The 17,406-nt window shown below is 37.2% G+C and overlaps 1 protein-coding gene across 1 annotated transcript in view; it reads right to left on the bottom strand.

Annotated features, from left to right (window-relative positions):
* Positions 1-6,727: 6,727 nt before the first annotated feature.
* The window catches only part of LOC113187044 (beta-galactosidase-1-like protein 3), a 34,802-nt gene continuing 24,123 nt past the window's right edge, over positions 6,728-17,406 (bottom strand). Inside the window, exons 12-20 of the mRNA XM_026394679.2 lie at positions 16,798-16,878; positions 16,060-16,166; positions 14,410-14,550; positions 14,027-14,098; positions 13,452-13,530; positions 12,910-12,997; positions 12,093-12,204; positions 6,906-7,022; positions 6,728-6,793 (exon numbers count right to left, since the gene is read on the bottom strand). Of these exons, the coding sequence (XP_026250464.2) occupies positions 6,728-6,793; positions 6,906-7,022; positions 12,093-12,204; positions 12,910-12,997; positions 13,452-13,530; positions 14,027-14,098; positions 14,410-14,550; positions 16,060-16,166; positions 16,798-16,878 (863 nt within the window). The remainder of the gene's footprint in view (positions 6,794-6,905; positions 7,023-12,092; positions 12,205-12,909; positions 12,998-13,451; positions 13,531-14,026; positions 14,099-14,409; positions 14,551-16,059; positions 16,167-16,797; positions 16,879-17,406) is intronic.

Below are 17,406 nucleotides of genomic sequence, written 5' to 3'. Positions count from 1 at the left end.
CTACTGTTTTGTTTGTTTGTTTGTTTGTTTGTTTTTGTGATGCAAAGTATAAACTTTTTTTTCTGGGAGATACATTAAACTATTTTCCCCAAACTGAACTGCACTCATGATGTAACGGGAACTTCAAGTGGGTCATACACTTCATTCTCCACTTAGCAAAGGGCCCCTGCTCCATTCAGTTTTGAGCTGCATTTTGCCTTGTGGTTTATAGCAAATAGTTCTAAGTTTTCTTCCCGTTTGGTTTAAGTGGGAATCAGTCCCTCAGTTTTCCCATAAGCTGCAATATTGCCTATGTATTTCATCTAGAAAAGTTTGAAAAAACTCTGAAAAAGAGTTTTTAGAAAGTGAAGAAAGCTGCTTTTTTCTTACCGTTTTCTCAGGAATATTTGAGAGGTAAAACCTGAAAGCCAGTGTACTGCTCATGAACTTTTACCTGGTCAAATCTTTTAATTAAAATCATTTATTATAAATAAGCAATATCTTTTTTAAAAGAGACTATTATTTCTGAAGTCCCTACAATTTAGTAGAGACCCTGAACAAAATGCAAAGCCGTACCCTTGCACTCCAGCAAGACTAAGGCATGTCTTGGCTCCCAAATCTTATTTATATGCATTTTTCAGACTGGGCCTTGTTAAAGAAGTTTCAACTCACCATGAGGTGTTGATGCATATGCTTTGAAACATATATTTTAATTTTTAAAATATTTTCCTGTTGTTCTGATATGTAAATCTGCTCCCCCAAAACAGGTCTCTTCCTTGTCCCTGGAATTTCAAGTTATCCCAACTTTGAGTCCCATTCCTTCCTCCATTGGAAGCCTTCCTCCTAGTTGGCTTAATCCATATTTAAAAGTCTGGCCTAAGTCACATTTCCAGTGATTATATTTAGCTGAGTATTAACATTCAGAGGAAGAGTATTTTTCTCAGATGTAGTTACGGTTTGCATTAATTCTCTGTCTCAATTTTTATGTTTTAAGGAAGCTTTAAGTTCGGTGTTGAAATTCCTTGTATCAGTAACCCCAAAACTGATTGTTCTAATTATAACAGCATGTTACAAATGACTGTTTTTTCAAGTGTTGATAATATTAAATCCTTTAATTTATTCTGAATACTGTTAAATTAGTGGATGGAATTGGCAGTCTGTGAGTGTTTAATTTGGTATGGATTTCTTGGGTGTTTCAGTTCTGTGTGGAGTTTAAAAAATCCAACAAGCTTAAGTTCTACATGTCAAGAATATTTTGTACATTTTAAAATAAAGCTGATATTTAACAGGTTTGGGGGGAAAAGAAGAAAAAAAATAAGATTGACAGACCCTTAGCCATGCTAATGAAGAGAAGAAGAGTGAGAACTCAAATTTCTAGCATATGTGATAAAAAAGGCAATATCACAACAGACACTACAAAAATACAGAAGATAATTAGAAATTATTTTAAAACCTTATACTCTAATAAAATAAAAGATAGTGAAGTCATCGATAAATTCCTAAAGTCATATGACTGCCAAGATAGAGTCAGGAAGATATACACAACTTAAAACAGACAAATATCAAGTGAGGAAATAGAAGAAGCCATAAAAGATTACCAACCCAAAAAAGCACAGGACCGGATGGATATACAGCTGAGTTTTATAAGACCTTTAAAGAAGAACGAATGCCAATACTCTTCAATCTATTTTAGGAAATATAAAAAAAGGGAGTACTTCCAAATTTATTCTATGAGGCCAATATCACTCTGATTCTAAAACCAAAGACATTTTAAAGAAAAAAAAAAACTTCAGACCAATATCTCTAATGAATATAGATGTAAAAATCCTCAATAAAATTCTGGCAAATTGAATACAAAAACATATAAAAAAAATTGTGCACCATGATCAAGTGGGATTCATCCCAGGGATACAAAGTTGGTTCAACAACAACAAAAATCAATAAATGTAATTCATCACATCAAAAGAATTAATGATAAGAACCATATGATCTCTTCATAGACGCAGAAATTTGACAAAATACAGCACCCCCTTTATGTTCAAAACACTAGAAAAACTAGGGATAACAGGAATATCAACATTGTAAAGGCTATCTACGTTAAGCCTCAGGTCAACATCATTCTAAACTGAAAAAAACTAAAGGCATTCCCTCTAAAATTTGGAACAAGACAGGGATACCCTCTTGCACCACTTCTATTCAACATAGTTCTTGAAACACTGGCCAGAGCAATTAGACGGATGAAAGAAATTAAAGGAATAACTATAGGAAAAGAAGAACTTAAACTAGCACTACTTGCTGATGATATGATTCTATACCTAGAAGACCCAAAAAACTCCACCAGAACTAGTAAATGAATTCAGCAAAGTGGCAGGATATAAAATCAACACCCATAAATAAAAGGCATTTCTGTATATCAGTGACAAATCCTCTGAAAAGGAATTGAGAAAAACTACCCCAGTCACAATATCCTCAAAAAAATAAAATACTTGGGAATCAACTTAACAAAAGAAGTGAAAGATCTATGTAATGAAAACTACAGAACCCTAAAGAGAGAAATAGAAGAAGACCTTAGAAGATGGAAAGATCTACCTTGCTCATGGATAGTCAGAGTTAATATTATTAAAATGACCATACTACCAAAAGCACTATACAGATTCAATGCAATTCCAATCAAAATCTCAAAGGCATTCCTCATAGAAATAGAAAAAGCAATCATGAAAATCATCTGGAAGAATAAGAGACACAGAATAGCTAAAGCAATTCTAAGTAGGAAGAGTGAAACATATATAAGGTCGCTATACCAGACCTTAAACTATACTACAAAGCAATAGTAACAAAAGCAGCATGGTACTGGCACCAAAACAGGCTGGTAGACCAATGGTACAGAATAGAGGACACAGAGATTATAAAATTATAACTACCTTATATTAGACAAAGGTGCCAAAAGCATGCACTGGAAAAAGGATAGCATCTTCAACAAATGGTGCTGGGAAAACTGGAAATCCATATGCAACAAAATGAAACTGAATGCTTATCTCTCACCATGCACAAAAGTTAACTCAAAATGGATCAAGGACCTAGGAATTAAACCAGAGACTCTGTGTCTAATAGAAGAAAAAGTAGGCCCTAATCTTCATCATGTGGGATTAGGCCCCAACTTCCTTAATAAGATGTCTATAGCACAAGAATTAAAACCAAGAATCAACAAATGGGATGGATTCAAACTAAAATTTTTTTTTTCTCAGCAAAAGAAATAATCTGTGAGGTGAATAGAGAGCCTACATCCCAGGAATAAATTTTTACCCCTCACACATCAGATAGAGCTCTAATCTCTAGGGTACATAAAGAACTCAAAAAGATAAGCATCAAAAAAAATGCCAAATAATTCAATCAATAAATGGGCCAAGGACCTGAACAGACACATCTCAGAAGAGGATGTACAATCAATCAACAAATATATGAAAAAATTCTCACCATTTCTAGCAATTAGAGAAATGCAAATCAAAACTACTCTAAACTATCATCTCACCCCAGGAAGAATGGCAGCCATTATGAAGACAAACAATAAGTGTTGGCGAGGATGTGAGGAAAAAGGTACATGGATACACTGCTGGTGGGACTGCAAATTAGTGCAGCCAATTTGGAAAGCAGTATGGAGATTCCTTGGAAAGCTGGAAATGGAACCACCATTTGATCCAGCTATTCCTCTTCTCAGACTATACCAAAGGACCTAAAATCAGCATACTACAGGGACATAGCCACATCAATGTTTATAGCAGCACAATTCACAATAGCTAAACTGTGGAGCCAACCTAGATGTCCTTCAGTGGATGAATGGATAAAAAAAAGTGGCATTTATACACAATGGAATATTACTCAGCACCAAAAAATAATAAGATCATGACATTTTCAGGGAAATGGATGGCATTAGATAAGATTATGCTAAATGAAGTCAGCCAATCCCCAAAAATAAATCCGAATGTTTTCTCTGATATAAGGGGGGTGAGTCAAAGTGGGGTAGGGAGGGAGAGCATGGGAGGAAGATTACCTCTAGATAGAGGATGGGAGGAAAAGGGAGGGGGAAGGGGAATAGCAAGGATGGTGGAAGGTGATGGTTATCATTATACAAAATACATGTATGAAGATGTGAATTTGGTGTCAACATACCTTATATACAAACAGAGATATGATAAATTGTGGTATAAAGGTATATTAAGAATTGTAATGCGAAAAAAGAGAGTTCATATATAAATGGCATAATTTGGTGTGAACATACTTTATATACAGAGTTACAAAAAATTGTGCTGAGAATGGATAATTATGAATGTAAGGCATTCCACTATTATCATGCATGTAAGAAATAAAATATAAATAAATAAATTTTTAAAAAGTGTTATGGTTTGGATGTGAGGTGTCCCTGAAAAACTCACATGTGAGACAGTCCAAGAAGGTTCAGAGGAGAAACAATTGGGTTGTAAGAGTCTTAACTCAATTGGTGAATTAATCCCTAGTGGGATTAATTGAAGTGGTAGGGTATGGCTGAAGGAGGTAAGAATTAGCACATGGCTATGGGGCATATATTTTGTATCTGGAAAGCAAAGTCAGTCTCTCTCTCTCTCTCTCTCTCTCTCTCTCTCTCTCTCTCTCTCTCTCTCTTTCTCTCTCCTTCTTGAATACCATGAAATCTGTTTCCCTCCATCAGTCTTCCACCATGATGTTCTACGTCACATCCAGCCTTTAGGAATGGAGCCGACCTTCTATGGAATAAGACCTCTGAAACAGTGAGCCCACAAATAAATTTTTCCTCCTCTATAATTTTTCTGGTCAGATCTTTTAGTCACAGCAGCAGAATAGCTGACTAAAACAACTAGTATTGGTAAGGACATGGAGATACTGGAACCTTCCTATTGTGTTGGCAGGAATGGAATGTGATGACAGTTGCTGTTGTGTGTAGATGATTCAGAAGTTGCATCTGAACCATAACATAATATGTTATTGGTCATCAGGATTGTCACTCCTGCTTTCCTCCCTTACTCTACAGTAGCCATAGAGTTCATAGGTGTGAGTCTTGAGCCCCATGGAATAAAGATCTATACAGGAATTATGTAGATACGTGATTCCCTTTCAGTGAGACTCATTAAATTTGTGGATGGGATGATAATCTGACTCCTTTCTCTTCATTTCAAACAGGGAGGCTCCTTCCTCGCTTGGAACACAAGTTTATCTTCTATATTTCTTAAAGTCCCTAGTCACAATATTGAATAAAGTGAGACTATTTTATCACAGTGCAATGATTTGATTTAGGTCAGGAGCTGTTTTGTGTGGAAGGATGTAATTGGCTTCCAATGGTACCCACTTGAGATTAGTTGGATTATTAACGTCTGTGTGTGTTAATTTCACAAATACCTGTCCACTATCAATAAGAGCCTCAACTATACAGCCAAGGAGGAATAAGACACAAAAGACTATACTGACCTTTGCTGTGACATGTGTCTGAACCAAACAAAGAAATTGCTATCCAGTCTCTGACTGGGTGTGACTCATCAGGTCACCTTGGAGACACACAGCTTCAAGGAAATTGTAGTGGTACCCCCTCCTCCACAGAAAATCTTAATTGAGCTTCTCTAGAAATATTCACCATAATTGACCTTAGGACTATCAGCAAAAGAATATCTACAGAGAAATTAAATGTAGTTAAGCTTTCTATCTCCTGTTGCTCTATCTTACAATAATAAAATTTGTCCACAGGCCCAAAAGAGATCAGCACCTCTTTACTAGTTTTTCACAAACACTTATGGACTATCTACTGTACATATATATGTGGCAATTTGTAAAAGTTTTCAAGGGAAGTGTTTCTGCAAATGCAAAGTGTGATAAGAAAGACAGATCCTGTAATGAAGCTTCTGGCTTTGGGTGAGAGCTTCACAGAGATGTTTATATTTCAAAGATAAGAGAAGCTGGCAGGGGGAGGGAAAAAAAGGGGAGAAGAAGCTCTCCCCTTCTCAGGAGCTGTCCTTGGAGAGTTAACTTGCCTAGAACAGTGAAAGAAAAAGCTGTTTTTGTGTGAACTTCTGAGCCCTTCCCTTACACACTGTGTATAAAGTTCTGAAATAGCATGAACTCAAGGTTCAGGGGAATTAATTGATTCAGTGAAAGCTGTGCCCTCTAAACCTGGCTATAGCCAAATAAAACTGCTTCCTGTTTCCTATCAGATGTCCTGCCTCATCTGTCCCCTACAACAAAATGATTAAAGACATTATTCATTGCCCTCTGCTACCCCATCCTTCTACACACACACACACACACACCATGCATTTGCCAGTCATAAATTCAATATTCTCTCTGTATGGGATGCACAGTATTTTTACTCTTTCCTAGGTTATAGACCCTTCCCATCCTCCCAATTGAGTACAGGGAGAAAGAAGCACAAATTATTTCTATTTTATTTATATCTGCCTATGGCCACAGGTGCATTTGAGTAGAGAATAAGAACCTGCTAAGTATTAAGTGTTTATCTAGATAAAAAAGACATTGAAGATTTTGAAGACTTGTTTAAACCTAAAAATTAGTCCCATATACTCTAAAACATGTAACAATGCCTTGTTGATTTTATAGGTTGTCTTTGTATTTTTGCTGTTGGAGGCAACACTGGGTGGCATCTTCTTAACATTAATCTTCTTCATGAAAAAAAAAAAAAACTTAAAAACAAACTCCAACAATCCAAAAAAAAAACCGTGTAAATACAGTGTCACAGCTTGGGTAAGCCTGTAGAATAGATGTGTGAGCCACTTGATATCTTCTCAAACAGGATGATCTGGGAGGAAAGGAAAATCAATAGTAAAAAAGATAAAGACTTTTTTTTTTCTGAGGATGAATGATAGTCTGAAGGTTTATCAGATATCAAGGAAAGATTTGGGCTGACTTACTTCATTGTCCCCTGGATGAAGCCAGACTCCGGGAAGGTAAAGTGTTTCCTGAGGCCCAATGTTCCAGTATCGTCCAAGGTTATGTCCATTGATGAACACAAATCCAGAAACCCATCCCTGAAAAGGATGAGGCTTGAGATACAGGAAGAGATTCACACCAGCAAGTGAAACTTAAAGCACTTGGGGAATGAGAGCAAGGTACCTATAACACTGAAGGTGAAAGTAAAGTTTAGAAAGTAGTATATCTTTTTTTTTTTTGGAGGGGGGTACCAAGTATTAAACTCATGGCACTCAACTACTGAGCCACATCCCCAGCCATATTTTATATTTTATTTTGAGACAGGATCTCACTGAGTTGTTTAGTGCCTCACCATTGTTGAGGCTGGCTTTGAACTTTCGATTCTCCTGTCTCAGCCTCCCAAGCTGCTGACATTACAAGCGTGTGCCACCGGGCCAGGCAGAAAAAAATAAGTCTGAGAACTTCAACCCTGATGTCTAGGAATCAGAGAGGAAAACAGGACTGGAACCAGCCCTGTACTATGATGTTTCTGTTCCTCCTGCCCTATCCCTATAATGCATAATGTGACATATATTTTTTTCTTTTTGGTATCTGGGATTGATTGAACCCAGAGGTGCTTAACCATTGAGGCTAAAGGAGTCTCTTTGCTTCTGAAAATAAGTATTAGGTGGTAGAGATGAATACTACTGGTGGCAACAGCTGTAAAAGCTACATAATCTTTTTTAATCTGCTTCTGATACAATGAAAAACTATAGCACCAAGATCTAAAATAAGATAATGAAAAGGGGGAGCAATCCAGGTAGTTTTTTTCTCTAGAAACATTTACTTCCTCAAAGAGTACTTCTAAGGAGCTGAATGGAACCTTTCATACCTTTATAAGGATAAGGACACAAAAACTGGATGCCAGCAAGCTTTACTAAACAAAGTACACTTTGGTTGAGAGCTCCCAGAGGATATTCAACATAGGAAAAAAGTGAACTAGAAATAGTCTATTCATTGGAAGCCTCACTTCAAATCATTTCCATCCTTGTAACTAGAGCAATATGCTTCTTAGTGACCCTATCACCTCAAGAGAGATATAAATCCTCACTGGAGGAAAATGACATCATCCTAGACATAGAAATATAAATACATATGTGTGTGTGTGTGTGTGTGTGTGTGTGTAGTATTTTCCAGATATCTGTCTAATGCTCAATGAAAAAAATAAGCAAGCAGATAAGGGAATATAAGGGAAAGGACAGTATAATAAAAACCAAGAGGAACAACAGGCAGTAGAAGTAAATGCACAGGTGACCCAGATAACAGAATTTCAAGATACAGGTTTGGAAATAATCGTGCTAAATAAATTAATATGTTCAAAAGTATAAACCAAGACTAAGAAATCTGGCATCAAATTAAAATATTTAAAGAACTATAAAATACAGTGTCATTGTTTGGATATATGAGTTGTTCCCCAATAACCTTAAATAATAGACAATGCAGGAGGGTTCCAAGATAAATTGATTAGATTATTAGAGCTATTACCTAATAATTGTAATAATCTATTTAATAGATTGATACTGAATGATCACTTTAGACAGGTAGGTTGTGCCTGGAATAAGGAGGTCACTGGGGGATGTTCCTTTGGAGTTTATATCTTGTCCCTGGAGGACCACTCTTTCTGCATTCCCACTGTTATGAGCTGACAGCTTTCCTACACCATGCCCTTCTGCAGTGGTGTTCTGCCTAACCTGAGACCCACAGCAATGGAGTTGGCCAATGATGGACTGAACCTCTAAACTCAGGAGCCAAAATAAACTTTCCCTCCTCTAAGTTGTTTTTGTCAGGTATTTAAGTCACAGCAATGAAAAACATGATAATTAATATTTAATGGTGTTTTGAGTAGCATATTAAACATAGCAGAGAAGAAAGTAAACTGAATAATAAGAAGAAATTTTCCAAAAATAAAATCAGAGGACAAAAGAATAGGGAGAACAGAAGGAGAAAGAATCAAAATGGATATACCAAATTAGCCTAATAAATTTTAAAACTGGAATCTTTCAAATGCTTTAAATTGAAACACAAAGATTGCTGGACTGAATTTTAAGTGAAAAAGTTATGTGCTACCAGAGAGAGAATCGATGAAAACATAAAGATATTGATTAAAAAAAATTTTAAAAAAGAAAAACAAAACAGGTAAATGATAAAACATGTAAATCTTAATCAAAAGGAAATTTCTATAGCTGTGAAAATATCAGAAAAACAGACAAGAAATATTATTAGAGATCAGTGGAATGGGAATAGGAAAGATAGCAGAATGAATTAAACATAACTCTCCTGTGATCATTCATATATGAATACATGAAGAGTGTAACTCCACATTGTTCCTGTTGGGTCTTTTGGTCATAGCAACAAAAAGTTGACTAAAACACTCCCCAATAAATGGATTTAACTACCCAGGGGACCACAGAGTTACTTAGTGCCAAGTGGGGCAAACTAGTATATACCTGGACCATGAGAAAAAAAATGGATTTAACTAGCTGAAAAGATTTGTTTTAAAAGACCCAATGATAGGCTGCCTATAAGAAACTCACCTTGCCAGGGACACACAGAGACTAAAAGTGAAAGGATGAAAAAAGATGTTTCACACAAACAGAAACCAAAGTGAGCTAGAGTGGCAGTACCTACATCAGATAAAGTACACTCTAAGTCAAAAACTGTAAAGAGACAAAAAGAGTCACTATATAACTACAAAGAGATCAATTCAACAAGGGGAAATAACAACTTACAGATATACATGCACCTAACTCTAGAAGACATAATGTTATGAGGCAAACATTATTAGATCTAAAGGGTAAGATGCATTCCAATACAATAATATTTGAAGACTTAAAGATTTCACTTGCATCAATGAACAGATCACACACACACACACACACACACACACACCACCACCACCACCACCACCACCACCATCACACAAAATAAAACCAGAAAACTGCCCTATAGAACAAATATACCTGAGGGGGATTTGTAGAGCATTTTATCCAATAGCTGCAAAACACACATTCTACTCACTGGCACATGGAACATTCTCCAAGATGGATCAAATATTAGCCCACAAAACAACTTTCAACAAATTTAGAAAAAACCGAAATCATATCTTCTCTGACCACAATGGAAGAAAACTAGAAATCAACAAGGAGTTTTGGATGTTGTATAAATACATGGAAATTAAACAACATATTCTTGAATGACCACATGTCAATGAAGAAATTAAAGGGGAGGTATTTAAATTTCTGGAAACAAATGAAAATGGAAATATAACATACCAAAACCTGTGGGATGCAGTAAAAGAAACACAAAGAGGGATGTTTATAGCAATGAGATCCTATATCAAAAAAGTTCAGGCTGGGGACATAGCTCAATTGTTAGAGTGCATGCCTCACATGTACAAGGGTTCAATACCCAGCACTGCAAAAATAATGTTCAGATATTTCAAACAACCTCATAGTACAACTTGCAAAGCTAGGGGAATAAACCCAAACCCAAAAATAGTAGTAGAAAACAAATAAAAAAAAAGATCAGAGAGCAGTAGGCTAGGGAAAAATAGAGTTATTTTAGATTAGGTAGAGGGGAGTGAATGGAGAGGAGGCAGTATGGGGTAGGAAGGACAGTAGAATGAATCAGACATTATTACCCTATGTACCTATATAATTATATGGTGGGATTCTACATCATGTATAACCAGAAGAATGAGAAATTATATTTTATTATATATGATGTATTAAAGTGCATTCTACAACACATCCACTGCCATGTATAACTAATTAAATTTTTAAAAATGAAATGAAAAGAAAAAAATCAGAGAAATAAAAAATAATTAAATGGAGACTAATAAAAATAATACATGGGATCAATGGAATCAAGACTAGTTTTTTGAAAAGATAATCAAATTGACAATCTTTTGAATAAACAAAAATGACAAAAGATCCAAATAAATAAAATCAGATAAAAGTAGACATTATAACTTCTACCACAGATATAACATTAGGAACTATTGTGAACAATTATATACTAACATTGGAAAATCTAAAAGAAAGAAAGAAATTTCTGAACACATATAACCTACCATATAAAACTTGAACATACAAGATTAATTCAAATTTAGAAATGCCTCATCAAAGAACAATATAGGGAAAGATGGCTTCACTGCTGAATTTACCAAACTTTTAAAGAAAAACTATCAATTCTTATTAAGTTATTCTAAAAACTGAAAGTAAGGGAACACTTTCATACATATCCAGTAACAAGAGAAGGGTTAAATATAGTGTCATATATTTGCTAATGTAATCCTAAATGACAGTGAAAATGAACAAATCAATGCAACATCAGTGAATGGTTGAATGTCGCAAGCAATGTTGACAAAAGGCCAAGTGGTGAAGCACCTGCCTTAGGTGCCCAGTAGTAAAGTACCTGCTTCACCTGTACAAGGATGGGAATTCAATCCCTAATTCCACACCAAAAAATAAAAGGAATGCATGTCACACGATTCAATTTATATGAATTCATTATAAGAAATACTAAATTAGAGTGTTAGAATTTAATGTAGTAGCTACCTTTAAGGAAAAACCATCAGCAACTGTAGAGTTGTGCTAACAATTTACTTCTTCATCACAATGATGATTAATGGGTGTTTATTTTATACTAATTTGTCAATCTACATATTAATATTTTGTACACTCATATATTTATGTTCATAAATAAAAAACTTTGAGGGGAGGCCAGTTTAGGCCTCCCTCAAAATCAATGCAGAATATAATTTATGATATGATCTCATTAGTGTAAAAAAGTAATTGTGTGTGTGTGTGTGTGTGTGTGTGTGTGTGGGTGAAGTAAAGTATAAAAACAAATTTTGGCAGTGCTGAGCTTTCAAATGCACAAATGAATTGGAATAGCAATAGGATTTAAGAAGAACTCCTACAATTCATTTTCTTACCATCATTTGAATTTTAAATTGTGTTTTATACATTTTCTAACAAGTGATAAGTAGGGCAACTAAGAAATATTAGAATGCTTGGCTAAAGGAGGAAGAGGAGGAAAGGCAAGCATTCCTCTCAGGAATATTCTCACTTAGGTATTATTTTTAAAAGTAGGAAGAACAGAGTAGAAGAGGGAGGCTCACTTACTGGTAGCCTCAGGAAGGTGTCCCTGGGGAAAGAGCCAGCCTTCAAGGTCCCCAGGTAGAAGGCAGGGCCCAAATATCTCACTGATACAGGCCTCCAGTTGGCAGAACGCAGCCTAAAAAAAAATGGATCAAACCATAAGGAAGAGGAAAATGGTTCCCAGCTCTCATCCCAATATTGACCCCAGGTTTCCCTCACAGGATTCTGTTTCAGTGAGATTATGAGGATGCATGTATTAAAAAGAGAACCAGGAGACTTGCTCTAGGGTTCTAGTCCTGATTCAAAGGACTTGGTAATATAGAGTAAATTCCATAGTTCTCTGAATATTGGGCTGTTCACATACAAACTGATCAGTTCGAAATCTCAAAGATGCTATGGTTTGGATGTAGTTGGAGTTTGTACCCCAGAGAGGCACATCTTGGAAGCTTGGTCCCCAGAGTGGTGGTATTGTGATGGTGAAAACTTCAAGAATTGGGAGGACCAAGAGATGACTAGATCACAGGGTCACCAATTTCAGAAGGTATTAATACTGGTTTCAGAGTGGCTTAGTATGTATGAGAATGGCTTATTATAGAGAGGACACCCCACAGGATTGGCCCTCCTGCAAACACTCCTATGGTGGAAAGCCACCCACCCTATGAGCCCACAACAGAGCAGACCAGGTGCCAGCACCATGCCCTCAGAATGACAGAACTGTGAAGTAAATAAACATTTTTTGTTCTCAAATTTCCCAGCCTTAGAATTTTTTTTAATACCAACAGAAAAATAACCAAGGCAGCTGATCACTCATTGTTGTCTTTGGAGATAGAGAGGAACATACCTCTGGAAGAAGCTCATCTTCATCTCCAAAGAATAGATGGTAAAACCCTCCAGAGAAACATTATTGATTTTAACAGGGCCAATTAATCCTGCAGAGGGGAGGCAGTAAAGAGAATAGAAACAAGGACTTGATATTCTTCAGGATCTGGGACAAAGACATGAAGACATATGTAGGCCTTGTGACGGGGGCACAGTCAGGAGGACATTTATTTATGTGACAGCTGTGAATGAGGTTTCTGCTTGTATACTTAAACTATCGAGAAAGTTCCCACTTAGTATTGGAACATTTCTTAAAATTCCCAAAAGAAGACTGGGTCCTGCTCTTGGACAAACCAGCACCCAATAACCGTTCTACTTTCCTGCCCTGTAGAAGTGGAAAAGGCAGGAGAGGGCAAGAAAAAGAGTTGTCGTCTTTGGTCCTAGATCCTCAGTATCCCATGCTGAGGGGTCCACTGTTGTTCTCCCAACCCCAACACAGCCCCAACTATTCATTCCAAGTAACTAAAGTGAAACCACTGCCTGCTTCTCAGGCCCTGATATCACCTTTCCTCTCATCTTGAATTTTCCATGAAAAATTTACTCGTCCTTGATTCTCCACCAGGATTCTGAGAAGTTGACATTCCTGTTTGGGGCAGAATAGTTAATCCATTAACTAACTGTATAGCCAGTTAGGACTCATATTCTAGAACTCATTATTTCCTCCAAGTCCCAGAAGGAAACAAAAGCAAAAGGGATAAAGGATGCCCCACAGCCCAGCAGTGCTCCCTCTCCAGTAAAGAGATGGGTGTGCTTCTATTACATATTACATCTGCCCTTTTCTTCTGCTGATCTTATTAGAAAGATAGAGGCTTACTTATGCCTTTGATCCGAGACCTAAACAGAGGCTGGGAATGACTCTTGCCTAGAGGAGAAAGTCCACTCTCACTAGAGCTTCTGGGCTGTAGGTTCGAAGCACCAGGGCTTGGGATATACCTTATACCCTTGCACAATCCTGCAGCAGCTCTATATGAGAAGATACACCAAAGCATAGTGGAGGAGAAGGAGGGATCTCAGGAACCAGACATATTTACCTGTTAGCAGTGGTTCAAGGGCATCACCTGGATTCTAGAACTACATACCGTGAAATTAGGAATGAACAGGTCCTGAACTTTCTCATTCAGAACTCCTAAAATTGTGTAATTCAAAAACACCTACAAAAAAGAAACAGCATAAGACTGAGCCACCTGAAGAAAAGGAGAAGACAGGCTGTGGTTGAGGCAGAAGGAGGTCAATATGAGGGCAGGGACTAACAAATGTTTAGAAGCCCAATGGGAATTCCCAAAATAATTTGTGTTAAAGTAAAATGGAAGTCTGTTTTATTTGACTTTATAATCTCAGTGCCTCCCCCATAGTAGGTGCTTTAAACACTACCATATAGTAAAGCAGATCAGCAACTAATTTGCTTCTTCAATTACAGAGTTAAACACCAGGCTCACCACTTGGGATACCTATTGATAGCTACCTGTCCAATATCATGAACTTCAGCATGCAGGCGGCCTCCAGAGCAGATTGAAGTCTCATAAAGGACAAATCCAAAGGACTGACCACTGCCATTGTTTATCGGAAGATTCTCCATGTTGACTGGAATATGTGACTTCACTGGCTATGAGGAAGACAAGACAGGGACAGAAGCCAAAGGACTGAGAAGTCAGGATCTTGCTGTCTGAGACCCTCATCACTGTTAAACCACTTATTGGTCCTCAAGAGTTCACTGAATAGAAAATAATAGAACAAATGCTATGTGACCATGCTCTTATAAGTTAGGTCTCTACCGACTAGGAAATTCAGGTGCTGGTGAAGAGAGCATACTTTCTGTAATCGTTAAGAATCGATCAACTTAGTAAACAAATTACATTCTAAATAATTGAAGTCAAGAGATGATGTATACACTAAGTAATATTTACTTAGCATGTGCTTGTCACTACTTTTTATCTAAAATAGTGAAATGAGAGGTAAAAAACCACATGACTTTGTTTTTGAAAATTTTTCGAATTTTCTTCAAAATAGGGTATATACTGTAATTGCAAAGGGGCAACGGAGATCCGTACTAGTTCAGTGACTAGACTAGTTGACGGTGAATCAAGACAGCAGCTCAGTTACATGGGTTCCCAGCTCTGATCTAGTCCTTTATGGATGCTATCACAGTATTCACCAAACACAATGTCCTCTATAATCCTGATATTCACCTCCACCAACATTTATTCTTCAAGTTTAAACCTCTTCACAGTTCTCCCAAAAGGAACTGGTGGGTCTTATTCCATGGCTCTATGTTTAGACATAATGCCAAGGATTAATTTTTATACTTCACAATAAAAGTTCCTTGAAGAAATATCTTTTTTAAGGAGTAATAGAAGTGTTCTTTATTGTTTTTATGCATTAAAATTCTTATTACACATATTGAGCATAATTTTTCATATCTCTGTTTTTATATAAAGTATGCTCACACCAATTCATGTCTTCATACATGTACTTTGGATAATGATGTCCATCACATTCTACCATCATTGCTAACCCCCTGTCCCCTCTTTCCCCTCTCATCCCTCTGCCCTATCTAGAGTTTGTCTATTCCTCCTATGCTCCCCCTCTCTACCCAACTATGAGGCAGTCACTATATAACAAAGAAAACATTTGGCATTTGTTTTTTTTTTTTTTAGGATTGGCTAACTTCACTTAGCTGGTGGGACTGCAAATTGGTGCAACCAATATGGAAAGCGGTATGGAGATTCCTTGGAAAACTGGGAATGGAACCACCATTTGATCCAGCTATCCCTCTCCTCAGTTTATACCCAAAGAACTTAAAAACAGCATACTACTGGGACACAGCCACATCAATGTTTATAGCAGCACAATTCACAACAGCTAAACTGTGGTAGCAAACTAGATGCCCTTCAATAGGTGAATGGATAAAAACAAAATGTGGCATATATACACATGGAATTTTACTCATCAATAAAAGAGAATAAAATCATGGCATTTGCAGGTAAATAGATGGAGTTAGAGAAGATAATGCTAAGTGAAGTAAGCCTTGAAGGGATCTCTACACCCCGGTCTCAGTCCTTTCCCCCCATCTCTGTAATGGTCAATCTTAGGCTGGTACCAAAGCAGGACTCACCTCATTTAAGTACTGAAGAACCTCCCACAGTGGTAAGAAGTGAGATGGTCTCACAGAAGGGTACACAGTCTTCAAAGTATGTTGAGGTGAGAGGGGCAGGGGCTTTTCTACAAAGAAAATGAGTCACAGGGCAAGAAATGCCTATAATGACCACTGCCTTCTCTTAGCCTCCCCACCCTTATTCCTGATTCCTTGTATCCCTCAGTAAGCAAGAGAAATGAGATCTATGCTAGGATATGCATGTGCTTCTCCAAAAGTGATGCTAAATAGGCAAGAACTAAGTTGAAGCCATTTTGCAAACACACATAACTGGTAGACACAGAACCATAGGAGAGAGGGCTACTAGGGCATAGGAACTCTGTCTTATACCTTCTACAATGTTAGGCCTAGTTTCTAGGCCTTAGTAGATGGCTAACTGACTTTATTTAGTGAAATAAAATTAAACAGAATGAGGGTTTTTTCCTTTTTATTTATGGGGTTCCTAAGTCATACACAGTACTAAGAATTTTACAAATAGGAACTTCGTCTTCACCATCATCATAGGAAACGCATGTCACTATCTTAATTTTTCAGCTAAAAGACTTAGAAAAGCTTATACAAAACCACCCAGCTTTTAAGTGGGAAAGCCAGAATTGGAACCTAAGGAACTTCATTAAACTGATGTTTATAGAAGAGACTGTTCCCTATCCTCACTCTTCCATAGGGTGGCCATCCTTCCACCAAATGGGTGTTGAGTACCTGAAATAGATGCAAAGAGTTTGCGAAGCTTGAAATATTTTTCTGTGTAATCTCCGGCCTCTGTCAGCACAGCATCATAATCTGCAAGACACCCAAGGCAGGGTCACAGGCCATGCAGCCCTCCACATCAGGCCCTGTTTTAGCACTAGAACATGGGATAGGTCAGGGCCTCTGAGAGTAAGAGAGAAGGAAAATATATTAACTGCCTCCAGAATGCTCCATCACAGGCTAGTACATGAGCATAAAATGTAAGAACACTCCTCACACCCTTCCTGGGGACTTGTATCTCCCATAACACTGAGCCCACCCTGGGCATTTTACTTTCTGATGGAGACTCTGTTCACTCCTCAATCTGGATTTTTCCAGCTGTGTCCAGCTGTGCTTGATAGCAATCATAGTTTGTGTCCTGTCTCTCCTAGAGGTTCTGGTCACAGAGTCAGTGGACTACACAAATGAGGCAGAGCTCAAAGTGCCAGGAAGCCCTGTCTCCTGAAATGACAGCCTGCTGGAGAATTAAAAACATCACAGAAGAAAAGAAAGCAGATAAGAAAATAAATGCTCAGCAGAGATTATAGGTCAAAACCCCGTGATGTTAAAATATGATTCTAG

This window comes from Urocitellus parryii, chromosome 4, assembly GCF_045843805.1.
Source record: "Urocitellus parryii isolate mUroPar1 chromosome 4, mUroPar1.hap1, whole genome shotgun sequence".
Taxonomy (NCBI): Eukaryota; Metazoa; Chordata; class Mammalia; order Rodentia; family Sciuridae; genus Urocitellus; species Urocitellus parryii.
This window is presented reverse-complemented; position numbering and strand designations above follow the sequence as displayed.